This window comes from Saccopteryx leptura, chromosome 3, assembly GCF_036850995.1.
Source record: "Saccopteryx leptura isolate mSacLep1 chromosome 3, mSacLep1_pri_phased_curated, whole genome shotgun sequence".
Lineage (NCBI taxonomy): Eukaryota > Metazoa > Chordata > Mammalia > Chiroptera > Emballonuridae > Saccopteryx > Saccopteryx leptura.
The window spans coordinates 277,874,959-277,888,556 of record NC_089505.1 but is presented as its reverse complement, the minus strand read 5'-3'; the positions used below and the strand labels follow the sequence as shown (position 1 = coordinate 277,888,556).

The 13,598-nt window shown below is 39.7% G+C and overlaps 1 protein-coding gene across 2 annotated transcripts in view; it reads right to left on the bottom strand.

Moving 5' to 3' along the window:
• Positions 1-13,598, bottom strand: part of CDKL4 (cyclin dependent kinase like 4) — a 38,330-nt gene that overhangs the window by 9,077 nt on the left and 15,655 nt on the right. For both annotated transcript variants that reach the window (XM_066378436.1, XM_066378437.1), the window contains exons 4-8: positions 10,988-11,060; positions 4,926-5,016; positions 3,881-4,078; positions 2,335-2,417; positions 799-855 (exon numbers count right to left, since the gene is read on the bottom strand). In XM_066378436.1, the coding sequence (XP_066234533.1) occupies positions 799-855; positions 2,335-2,417; positions 3,881-4,078; positions 4,926-5,016; positions 10,988-11,060 (502 nt within the window). The remainder of the gene's footprint in view (positions 1-798; positions 856-2,334; positions 2,418-3,880; positions 4,079-4,925; positions 5,017-10,987; positions 11,061-13,598) is intronic.

The window sequence follows — 13,598 nt, the reverse complement described above, 5'->3', positions numbered from 1 at the left end:
AATATTCAAATTTTTAATTAATGCAAAAGAAGAAATGGTGTTCATCACAGCAAACCCTAACTATACTCATTCATCTCCTACCAATTTTAATAAATGTTAGAAAGATAACTACACTACTGATATTTCTTTAACTGTAATGATTTTATAGTTTCTTATTTTCTTTTTTTAAATTTATTTTAGAGAGTGGGGAGGGAGAGAGAGAAACATCAACTTGTTGTACATCTATTCATGCATTCATTGGTTGAGTGTTTTTTTTTTACAGAGACAGAGAGAGAGTCAGAGCAAGGGATAGATAGGGACAAACAGACAGGAACACAGAGACATGAGAAGCATCAATCATTAGTTTTTCATTGAAACACCTTAGTTCATTGATTGCTTTTTCATATGTGCCTTGACTGTGGGGCGACAGCAAACCGAGTAACCCCTTGCTCAAGCCATTGACCTTGGGTCCAAGCTGGTGAGCTTTGCTCAAACCAGATGAGCCCGCGCTCAAGCTGGCGACCTTGGGGTCTCGAACCTGGGTCCTCTGCATCCCAGTCTGATGCTATATCTACTGCGCCACCGCCTGGTCAGGCTGGTTGAGTCTTGTATGTGTTCTAACTGGTTATTGAACCCAGATCCCTGGCATATCAGGATAATGCTCTAACCAACCGAACTACCTAAATAGGGCTCCTTATCATTTTCAATGACTACATCCTATGTTGGTATTATTGGTACTACTGTCCAATCCTCCCAGAGCTACCAGCTTCAATCATTACAATGTGCAGTCACTAACAGTTATAATTGAGTTTTAAGTACCTTCATAAAATTCAAAGTCATAGGATGAGCATCTGAGAATTTTTCTTCAAGAGTTTCCTAGAAAAAAGATAAAAAATTTCAATGTTACATAAAAACAAAGTAATTATATTTTGAATATATTAATAACAGGAACATTTTGAAGAAAGACCCCCTAGTAGGCTAGATGACTACTTTTAAAGATTTTAAAAATCATATTTTTACATAATTTTATACTACAGTATAAAGATTTAAAAGAAAAAGACTGGAGTTATTTTCTTAATTTCACAATGTTTTGCAATTGATGTTTGGTAAATGTGGGTTCCAACTGTCCCCTTCTGAAATACAACCATTCTGTAATATCTATGCCCGACCTACTCATAGGAATGCTTTGAGCATTAATGAAAATACATTGAACTACACGTGTAAGAGGAATCCAGACAGCAATAAAATAATGAACACAAAACTCAGAATAGTAAGGAGAGAAGAGGATGGGATTGAGAAGGAGGAGGAATGGAGGAGGAAGCTTCAAAGATAATGGTAATATTCTTCTTTAGGCAGCGGGTACTGTGAATTTGTTGTTTATTCTTTAAATTACAAGTTCTTTTGGAATCCAACCTCTAGCTTTGTAATTAAACTTATAACCTTTTATTTAATAAAAGAAATCCAGTATATAAATCAAGGTGTTATATGAATTAAATTTAAAATAAAGAGGGTGTCTAGAGATAGTCGGGACCACTTGAACCTCAGGCTATTCACATGCAATGTAAACCAAGTTCTGGTCTTACAGACTCGGCCCTTTGCACCTCTCTGGCTCCAACACAGCTTGAGTGTGCACACTCGCCTATGGACAGCCTTTCATTCGGCAGGCAGAATTTAGGCCCTATGGCATTCTAAAGATCAGAGCCCAAACTTAGGCAACACAGACAGGAAATCAATGTCTACAGAGAGTAAGAAGGTCAAGTAGTGACTGATACATTCCCAAGGAAAGGCAAAGCCCACAGCCAGGTACGGTGGTGAGCACTGTGGTTTGGAGTTTTCATTTGGATTCAATGAAGATAATTTTGTTGAATGACCTTCCATGTGAAAATACACATTGTGAAAAATAGTTTTTATTGATGTGAGCTTTGTTTCACATGCTGAAAAACATAGAGAATGCATTCTTTCAGACGATGAGATCGGGCGCATTCAGGGTGGTATGGCCGTAGACGCATTCTTTCAAAATAAAGAGGTACTACAGTAAGTACGTTTCTGAGGTACTTAATTCAGGAAAAGGTATCTGAGTATTCTGGCTAAAAGGATCAGGTATTTGTTTAAGGAACTAAGTATACTTTCCCTTCAAATTTAACATTAAATTAACCTTTGGATATGGCAAGTAAACTTTATGAGCATTTTCCTGATTTTTAAAATATAGTTTTTATATAGTTGCTTTGATCTCTGTTAGTGTGGCATAAGGAAAACAGGAGCTAAAAGCAAAAATATAAAAAAAAACAAAAACAAAAAAACTACCCCTTAGAAGAAAGTAGCAGAACAATAAAATATCCCAAACTGAGCAGTTACCATGTCTTCTGGTTCAGGGATGCTGATGCCATGGAAAAACTGGTTACTTCTGAAGATGGACTGATGTCTTGGGATTAGTTTTCCTATAAAATACAACCATGTAATTTATGTTAAGTTGATAAAAAAAAATAATACAGTGTTAAAATTGTGACCTCCAGACTTGGAAGGAACAGGTCACTGCAAACACACGCCTTCTCAGGTACGGTCAGTTCTCCACACAATTCTCTGCCACGCGTCACTTGGTCTGCCATTCAGCTCCACCAAAAGAAGAGGTAAGAAAAAGGTGTGGAGGACTTTGAACACACAATCTCATTTAATCTCATAACAATCTCACAATGGTTGCTATTTTTCAAACCTGGGTCCCTAGCGTCCAAGGCCGACACTCTATCCACTGCACCACTGCCTGGTCACAATGGTTGCTATTTTTAATTTCAACTGTTATCAATGAGAATAAGATTCAAGGATTTAATAACCTGTCTAAAGTTACATGGGCATTTAGTGACAGACCCAGGATTCAAACTCAGGTCTCTCTAATATCTGCCTAATGTAAATTTCCATAATCTTTTTAGGAAATCAACCAAACAATGTAGACTTAATGTGTGTCCTGTAGTGATACCCTACCCCATGTTTTTCATGCTGCAGAACTGTGCAGAAGAATGTGCTGGGACCAGAAAGGGAACTGCACCAGCAGCAACTCCTTGCCCAGTAGCCATGCTGCCAGGAAAACGTATGGGAAGGAATTAATATTCATTTTGTGTAGAGACGTATTACTTTCTTTGCATTCATGGTGCTGGAGCAAAGCTGCGGCTGACCTTTGGGTTACATTTTCTTCCAACCAGGTGGAGGACAACTACTCAGGAAGCTGACACAAGGTGAAAGAGATCCCTTGAGTCCCATTCCTATTCTGCACTTAACTGGCTGTATCAATTGAAGCCACTCATAGAAGCTCCCTGAGCCTCAGTTTCTCACTTCTAAAATGGGCACAATGAAAAATGCTGCAATATTCTTAACAGGCTTTTCTTAAGACTGGAAGAGACGATGTGTGTAAAAGTAAGTAATTTTTAAATTCTTAAGTACTGTACGAAAGAGTAGAGTTGAGGGGTTGCAACAGAGATTGTAGAGCCTGCAAAACCTAAGCTATTTACCACCTTGCCTTTATAGAAAGAGTTTGCTAAACCTTTCTCTAGAGTAATGGAGGAAACCCTCTTTTACAGTGGACAGAAATTACATCTGATCCAATACCTCATAAGAATAAGCTCTATGTAGCTGACTCATATTCTTGGCCCTATCGTAGCCCAATATGGAAAATAAATATACAGTTTATTCCATAGCTAAGTTGCTTGACATGAAAAGGATCTGAAAACGCCTCGGTGAGAGGAGTAATGGCTCGCCATATTGAGGAAAGGACTGGGTTTTGGCCACAACCCAGAACTACCAGCCTGAGCAGCACCTCAGAGGGACAAGAAAGCTCCTGCTGTTCTGTACAATGACACGCTTTCACTACCACAACTTAGCAACCTCATAAGCCGTAAAATGCAGATCATACCCAGCGTTCTGATTATCAGATAGAGTTGATCCACATCTGATTTTCCAGGCCAGAGGGGCTGGCCTGTCAGGAGCTCAGCAAAAACGCAACCAGTTGCCCATACATCCACTGAAGAACCATACTGAGTGTCTCCCACGAGCAGTTCAGGGGCTCGGTACCATCTTGTAGCGACATAATCAGTGTAGGCATCTCCTGGAACTGCAAACACATCGATGACATGAGGTGGGTCCTATTTTCCTAACATGTGAACCACTCCCAAGATCAGGCCAGGCATTTAGGGAAGCTTCAAAAACTGGCAGAGGCCACACACTCCTAATGGTTAATGCAGCAGGACAGTGACTGAGTGAAGTTACACTGTGCGCTCAGAATCAAATTCAGCATCTGAAGACCCCTCCGCTGGTTAGCATCTATAGACTTCCCAGCGCGACAGGACTGGACATTTCAATAGTGTAACTCCAAACCTAAACCAGCTTCCAAACACACAATCAGTACACAGATTACTGACACACACCACCTTGCACGTGCATGTTGCCATTACAGGTCTTTTGCCTGCTGCACACCGTTCTAGATTTGGGGAGAAACACTGATTTATCCCCTTTTCCCTTTGGTTCCTCCCTCTCTGGGACGACTTCCGTTTCCTCAGCGCTGTCTCTGAATTCTCTGATTGCCAGCTGACTCTCCGGTTATTTTTCAGCCACTCTAGCCCACGTTAGCATCTCCCCCAGGGAGCCCGTCACTGCCAATCACCCTGCATTGTTCTTTTGTTTCTTTTCAGATTATAAGTGCATGAAGAGCGGAAATACGTTTTATAACTCTCCTCTCCAATAGGGCAAAGCATATAAACATGACATCCAATAAACTTGAGTTGAATGGAGTGGAACTGTTGTGCAAATTAACGTAGTGGCTAAAGATTAAAGTGAGAACTTCCTTTTTGAATAATAACAATACAACATGCAGCATACATTCAATATCTAAAGCAAGAATTTCAACTATGTTATTTCATAATCATCTAAGTTGGGCAAATTGGTAAAAAGTGGCTACTTACTCAGAATTCGTGCAAACCCAAAGTCACAGATCTTGATTATTCCTTGTTTAGTGATTAGGATATTTTCAGGTTTTACATCTCTGTGGATACACTGTAAGATAATATTTGATTATTTCTTTGAGCTGTCAAAATGACCAAAACATAAAAAACATTAACTGTTAGTTTAAATAATAAACATAGCTTGTAAGATAAAAGCAAACATGGTTTTCCCTCATTTTTCTAAAAGAACTTAAAATGGCAATTTTTCAGTTACCATAACAAAAGAAAAAAATCTAAGTGCTGCTACATCAGTGAAGAAAAATTGTTAAATATGAAAACTAAATTTTTTTGTGTGTGGGGAAGGTAGTGTCATACAGTTATTCCACTTTTTACTAGGTCCTATTTTAATTGTAAGAAGTAAAACCCTAGATGGGATTAGACACAATGTACCTCTAATAAGAACTACCGCCACCCAAGAATCACATTCAGGTTGAGTAAGTATTGCAGATTTGAGAAACTGGAAAAACATTTGAATGATAAACAAAACTCACTTATAATTAGAATGACCATATTATCATTTAAATCAGGATGTGTGAAAAACAGTTCTAATAATAATTATGCCAGGACAACAAGCACCAACCACAACTGTCCTGGGTAAGCTGGGATGGATGGCACCCTACTTATCAAGAGACGCCAAAGTGTTTGGCCTCAGGGGATGAGATTCACTTCCACATCCTCAATAGTGAGCCAACCTGGACCAGCTAGCAGCCCTCCTGAGAGAGGACCACCCCATGCTGTGGAGTCCCTCCTCGGAGAGCAGGACACCACAGCCAGAGACACGCGCTCCTCAGCCAAGCTCCCCTTAGTCTTCTGCACGTGGAGCCCTTACAGTTTGCTGCAACATCATAACGACCCTGATGAAGCAGATGCTCCTTGCTGGACATGAGAGGACTGGGCCGGGGGTATGGGTGAAGGCAGGCAGAGTGAGCCTCACACATCATTTTCTAGAAGTGGCTGTTCCACCATGTGAAGGACCCGGGAAAAAACAACTCAGGCCCTAGTCTTTAGCTTTCTAGTACATCTTCTCTCCAAACAAATAGATAAAAATAGTGGTGCTGTTGTTCAACAACTCGGCCCCCATACAGAGCTCTGTGCTTCCCAAAGCACCCTCACATAGATTAACTCATTTGTGCAACAGTGCTGTGACTGCAGGTGGCCACGGACAGTCTCCAGGATAAGCATCCTAACAATCAGCTGCTCTGCCCTGCTTCTGTAGTACCCCCAGGCCCTTTTATACTGCTGTCAAACTGACAATTCTGCAATAATTTCTCTTTGCTTCGCTAACAGCTATGGAGGAAGAGAAAATGTTGAACTCCTAATTTATTTTCAGTCACAATAGTGGCACTGGTAATATTATAGAAGTTGGACTCAATTTAGCCCCTGTCAACAGTTAAACCTTTTCAGCCCTCTTAAAATTCGATACTAATTTTTAAAAATACATTGCTATAAAAGAAGATACATTGCTGGTAACATAAGCCAATTTAATTTTGATATGCTACCTTCTAGGCAACCTATTTAAGAACCCTGGATTAACACTTTGAGCCATACGCACAACAGTTGGTGATTTAATAAGAACAGGTATACCCCTCAAATGCATTTGCATCAAATTCTAAAATTTCTGGACTCTATGTGACACTACCAAGTAAATGGACTTACATTGATACCTACTGGCCTATTTAAATGTTTTTTGGATCTAATGCGAATTTATGTGCAATTTACAGCAACTTATTTTCCAGCCAAAAAATACAAAAGGCAAGTGGAGTACTGCTATATCCCAAATAGAAGAATTTATGGGAGTAAGTAAGAGATGCTACTAATAAAGAGAGGTAAGATACTGAAGGTAGAAAAAGTAGAAGTCACTGGGGCAGTAAGAGACAGAGACGTCTGGGTCTTCGGCACTCACTTCCTCTGCAAAGCCACGCGTCGAGCTGACTCTGCGGTGTCCCTTGCAAGCGGCTTATTTTCCACCAAATAACAAGAAACATACAAGTCAGGATAACGGAAGAATTTTAGTAAACACTGCTCAAATTGGGTTACTGTTGCTGATGCACAATCTCATGTTCACTGGCTCTCGAGCCGGGAAGGAAAAGGTAACTTCTCTGGTGATTTTCACACCAGAAATTGCTTCTTACATAGCCTGACTGCATGGTAGTTTTCTGTTCTCTGACAATTTGTTTTCTTTGGGCTTTATGACAACCAGAACATAAACACCAAAAAATGATGACAGATTTGTACCCGGACACACTCATATCTTGGAAGTCACTGTGGTTTTGTATTTTGAGATGTTTTTTTTCCTCTAATCAATACATCAGATATGTAAAAATCCATGAGTTGATAATGATGCTAAGTGGGCCACTCTGGCTCCCTCACTCTAGTAATACTATTGGGTAAAAAAATAAAATGAGGAGGATTTTTCTTAAGTTCAGTGCCTCTCAAAATTTGGTGTACATGTGACTCACCTGGAGACCACGTTAAAAGGCTGGTTCTGGCCCTGGCCAGTTGGCTCGGTGGTAGAGCGTCGGCCTGGCATGCAGGAGTCCCGGGTTCGATTCTCAGCCAGGGCACACAGGAGAAGGGCCCATCTGCTCCACTCCTCCCCCTCTCCTTCTTCTCTGTCTCTCTCTTCCCCTCCCACAGCCAAGGCTCCATTGGAGCAAAGTTTGCCCGGGCGCTGAGGATGGCTCTGTGGCCTCTGCCTCAGGCGCTAGAATGGCTCTGATTGTGGCACAGCGATGCCCCAGAGGGGCAGAGCATCGCCCCCTGGTGGGCATGCTGGGTGGATCTCGGTCAGGCGCATGCGGGAATCTGTCAGACTACCTCCCCGTTTCCAGCTTCAGAAAAATACAAAAAAAAAAAAGAAAAAAAAAAAAGGCTGGTTCTGACTCAGTGCGTCTGACATGGGCCTGAGAGTCTGCATTTCTAATAAGCTCTCAGTTGATCTCTATGAACCACACTGTGAGTAGCAGGGACTTAATCTCTTGCTACTTTAACCTTCCTTGTCTTGGTTAGAATCACCGCTCTGGAAATAATAAGGGTGATGGTCTCATAGATTGAGAGCTGAGAGTCTTTGACAACACCACTGGGTCAGGCTGCCTTTTCTATTCTTTGAGAGTATCATGAGGGCTCCCTTACAGATAACGGGGAAGAGTATAAATGTTCTAGATGTAGAATTGTAACAGCTTCTATATGATTTAGATTTTTTTTTCCTTTGTGTGCATTTTAGCTGATAGATAAAATAAAAAGATAGGAACAGAAAGGTTTACCAGAGCATAATCAAATGAGATAACCTAGTTCAGAACTCACTTCCATGTTGGAGGAGGGAATTATGTCTAAAAAATTACCCATTTTAAATCAAGGTCACTGATTATCAATTGGAGGTTTCCAATATTTTAAAGCTTAAGGCACAGAATATGTTGTTCCAAGCAGGGAAATGATGACAGTTGCCCTGAGCTACAGTAATGTTTGGGTCCACTGGAAACAGTAAGTCATGATTAGGTAGGAAGGTTGGTTGATTGCTGACTCATTTATTCATCCAGTTAGTCAATAAATATTTATTAAGTACCTTTTATTAAAAAAAGATCCACACTAGGCATTGAAGAGATACAAAAATATATGAGCCATAGCACTGCATTCAAGTTTATAATCCAGTACACAGAAGTGTTTGATTACACAGGGATGAGAAGTACAAACACTTATGGTAAACAGATTTTTACAAAGTCATTTTAACTACCCATAAAATTCCTGTAGCAACCGTAGGTGAACTTTTTTTTCTCTTTTTAAAAAATTTATTGATTTTAGCCAGAGAGTTAGAGGAAGAGAGAGAAAGGGACAGGAATATTGATCAATTCCTGTATGTGCCCTGACCAGGGATTGAACCGGTAACCTCTGTGCCCTGGGCCAATGCTAATCACTCCCAAAGCATGGTGGGAAAAACTGAGATGTGGATTCAACTCAGCATTATCTTTATTATTTGAAAGCACAATTTGCATCATGAAAAACCAGTTTATGCATTTTGTGAACAATATGCCTCTATACTTGATTAATAGAAAATAAAAGCTTCTGACTTAGCCTAACAAAAACTTCACTGGCTTTCTTAAAACTAAGGAAAGTTCCTCCTAATATTAAAATTTAGTCCCACAATCTTGTATTCTCTTTCAGCAGTTGTTGTCTACTAGACAGACTTTCTGCTGGCATCCAAATGGACCACATGGTAGTCTGTATCCCTGTCTCATCGCTGCCTCCATGTGGGCACCAACTCAGAAGGTCTAGAGTTATTTTTTAAAACCTACCATTATAGCAAAAGTACCTAGGGGCCTTTAAGAAGCTCCCACTGACTTAAGACTGGACAATTTGAACATCAGCAAGAAAACCGATTGCAAAGGATTGAAACACATGAAATATATAAAACTCACAAGTTTATAATTATGTCCCACATTCCAGAAAATCCCTTCATTGTTCACTATTGGGTGCTAAGACACCAACTCATGACTGTGAGTACTGATAAATAAAGGGGAAAAAATCACATGGTTATTTTACTGTATTGTATAGTAATCAGTCCATGAGGGTAAGTTCTTCTCCTTAGAATTCCAGTTAATAGTTGGGAAAAGGAGAGAGTCTGTAACCAAGGCAACCAACCCTGGTATGCTAATCTAAGTATGTCTAGGAACAGAAAACCCCATGCCAGCAAATACCTGAACCCCTTTATCTACTGCTCCCTCCCGCAGCTCACTGCTGACACCCTTTTGCTGGTTTCAGCCCACTTGCACCCAAGTGCTTTTAAAATAAATTTTCCATTTGGAAAAAGAAAAAAAAAAGAATTCCAGTTAATAAATGCAGAGGGAACAACAGAATTAGAAAAGTGCCACCTTTTAACTCTAATGAAATACTGGTTCTGGGCAACAATCATCTATGGATGCTAAAACCATCAAGTAAAAGGCTGACAGGGAAATTTGCAGGGAATCAAACAAATACTTCCTGAACCCACAAGTCTATTTTAAGATGATCAAAAGTGGGACAATCAGACTCTGGATGCCTCATGATGCTGATGCAATAAGAAGTGTCCAGCACTATATATGAAGTATTCTTGTCTTTAAAAACTGAGCCTGAAAATGATCAAGCCTCTAGATATAGATACCAATTTACAGGAAATAGAGGTGAAAGAACAAGTTCAATTACACATGAGATGCAATCAGCCAAAATGATTTCAGTAATACAGCAGCACTCGAAATGTGGTCCTTGAACCACTAGCTTCTGTATCAACCAGGAAAGTGCTTGGAAATGCAAATTCTGAGGCCCTACCCCAGACCTCTGGAATCAGATTCTCTGCAGTGGGCGCAGCAAACTGGGTCTTTAAAAAAAAATTTTTTTTACATTTTTTTTTTAAAGATTTAAAAAAAATTTTATTCACTTTAATGAGAGGGGGTGGGAAAAGGGCAGGAAGCATCAACTCTCATATGTGCCTTGACCAGGCAAGCCCAGGGTTTCAAATCGGTGACCTCAGCGTTCCAAATCAATGCTTTATCCACTGCGCCACCACAGGTCAGGCCCAAACTGGGTCTTAATAAGACCTTCCACGCACTGTGATACATGCTCAAGTTTGAGAACTACGGCTCTAAATAAACTGATGGTGGGAAATGTTTTTAGAAGGCTAGAGGAAGGAGACTATTACAGAATAAAAGACTTAAGAGACATCAAAGCAAACCAAACCAAGTGCCATGGTGGATTACACTAAAAACTTACTTTAATCCAATTTAAACATAATCATAGGAAGTGCTGGTATTGAGGCAAAAAGAAACATTTCGTTTATACAAACTTTAAATGCATAGGAAATTAGAAATTTGACTCTTACAGAAATTGGAAAAGAGCCACAGAAATGCAGTGCTTTTCCTCATATTCTGCAACTTTCTTTTGTTTTGGTCTCTTGGTTCTTGCTTTTCCTGTTTTCGATTCTTCAAAGAGACCCCTGAGTTACTTAAAAGAGTCATCATGAAGGATTAACAAATGCATTAGAAAGTGTCACTTACGTTATGTTTATGACAGAAATTAAGAGCCTGAAGAGTTTGCCATAATACACTTTTGATCACTCCATGAGCAACTCTAGGGAAAAATAATAAAAAAGGAAATTAAGAAACCTCTGGGATGGGGTTATAGGAGAAGAGGGGTAGAAATGGAAAGAGTGGGGCTTGTAATGGATACAGTAGAATTATTATTATTATTTTTTTTACAGAGACAGAGAGAGAGTCAGAGAGCAGGATAGATAGGGACAGACAGACAGGAATGGAGAGAGATGAGAAGCATCAATCATCAGTTTTTTGTTGCGACACCTTAGTTGTTCATTGATTGCTTTCTCATATGTGCCTTGACCGTGGGGCTACAGCAGACCGAGTAACCCCTTGCTCGAGCCAGCGACCTTGGGTTCAAGCTGGTGAACTTTGCTCAAAGCAGATGAGTCCATGCTCAAGCTGGCAACCTCGGGGTCTCGAACCTGGGTCCTCTACATCCCAGTCCGACGCTCTATCCACTGCGCTACCGCCTGGTCAGGCCAGTAGAAATGTTTTAATGAAAATGACTTTACTTTTTTTTCCACTATAAATTAAATAATTTCTTCTTTAAATTTCAATTTTTACATATGTAGAAATGACACATGCTTAGTATGAATATTCAAATAACATAGAAAAGTAAAGGAATAAAAAGTGTTGACTAAAACCTTGCTCTCCTCAAAATATACTGCTCACAAAAATTAGGGGAAATTTCAAAATGAATATGAAGCTATAAAATATCCCCTAATTTCTGTGAGCAGTGTAACTGCTGTAATTTGTGGCAGCTGTCCCTTTAGGCATCTTCCTTTATGTTTTAGAATTTACGTCTCAACTTTAATGTTATAAAATCCATTTACATGGTTTAAAACTTAAAAATATGGAAGTGCATCCATGACGTATTCTCTCTCACACCTGCCTAGCCTCCCAGTTCACCCTCTGCAATGTCCCTGCCTCTTTCAGAAACTTTTATGCGTAGACATACGAGTACAAATATGTATACAGATATTTTGTGGCCGTAAAGGATCTTATTATATAGATGCATCATAATTTACTTGGTCCCCATTGATGAACAATTAGTTTAACCCAATTTTTATTTCTGGACACAATGCTTCAATAAATATATGTAATCCTCCTCATTGCATGCAGTTATGCAATTATCTTTAAAGGTAAGTTTTAGAAGTGGATTTCTGGGACCAGTGACCGGTACACATTACATTTTGATCCTGCGGGGATGTCAGACCTGGTTTTGCAGCAAAAAAGATATGCTTGAAGACTGACCGTCATTTCATCCAATTTATGTTGTTGGTAAATACTCAGTCAAGCAAGTGCTGGAATTGTTTTGTAATAGTGACTTTCAGCTGGTAAGCCGCAGGTACACGGCCAGGGGAGGCCAGGGAGGATAAAGAGCCCTGAGAACAGCAGCCTGGGAGCTTTTTGTCCCTGCAGAATCCTTACTCTGTGGAAAATACTGGAAAGTGCCACGGGCAGGTGTATTTTCCACTGAGGAACTGGGGAGCTGGGCAACTTGTAACCTGGCTGGGAGTAGTGTGCTTTGTGTAACCCTCTACAAAGCACAGCAATTACATTCCCTTTCACTTTTCTGGTGATGTATTTCCATTGCCTGCTCACATCAGTGCCCCATGAATGACACCTTCTCAGTCACATACAGTACTGCCAAACGACCCTCTTGAAGGAAGGTTTACACTCCCACAAAAGATCTGTGCCTTAAAGTCCCTATCTCCTCTTCAGTTCTGCCAATGTTATGTTTGCCAATCTGTGGTTAAAATAAAAAGATCTCATTTTGGTTTTCATTTGCATTTCATTCATTACTAATGAATTTAACTTTTACATGATTATTGGCCATTACATTTCTTCTTTTATATATTTCCTGTTCATAGCCTTTATCATTTTTAGATGGGTCTGTTTACTCCTTTATAAATTAATTTATAAAGACTCAGTGTATATAAGAGTCTGCATATAAGCTGCAACTATTTTTCTGTGTGTTGCTATTTTTCAATCTTATTCATTAGATAGGATTGCTGTTTGCCATATTTCAAAATACTTGAAACAAGATTTCTTTTATCAATCTACTGTAAATTTTAATTAAAAATTTTAAATGATCTAATATGCCAAACACATTCATCACTCAGCTTTAATATTTTATCATATCTGGATATTTAAATACGTTTAGATCAATTTTTAAAAATTGAACTAATCAGTTTTTAAGTAACTGCCTTCCAGAACAGTGGTATGGCCTTTATGACTCAGGTATGGTACGAGTGACAAGACGACACCATGTGAGGCTGGGGTACACGCCGAGAAATAGCAACAAGTATGTGAAAGTGTTTTTCTCAGAGCAGCTGCCCCATCTCAGATCACAATTATGATGACATGGCCTTGACCTCGGTGGTCCAGCAGCCTTCTGACCCCAGCTCTTCTAATTATGACTATTGTACAAGTCAGTTCTCAGGATTAAATCCCTTTCTAGTTTAAATTTCTGGAGGCTTCTATTTCCTACACTGCTTTTTTTTTTTTTTTTTTTACAGGGACAGAGAGTCAGAGAGAGGGATAGATAGGGACAGACAGACAGGAACGG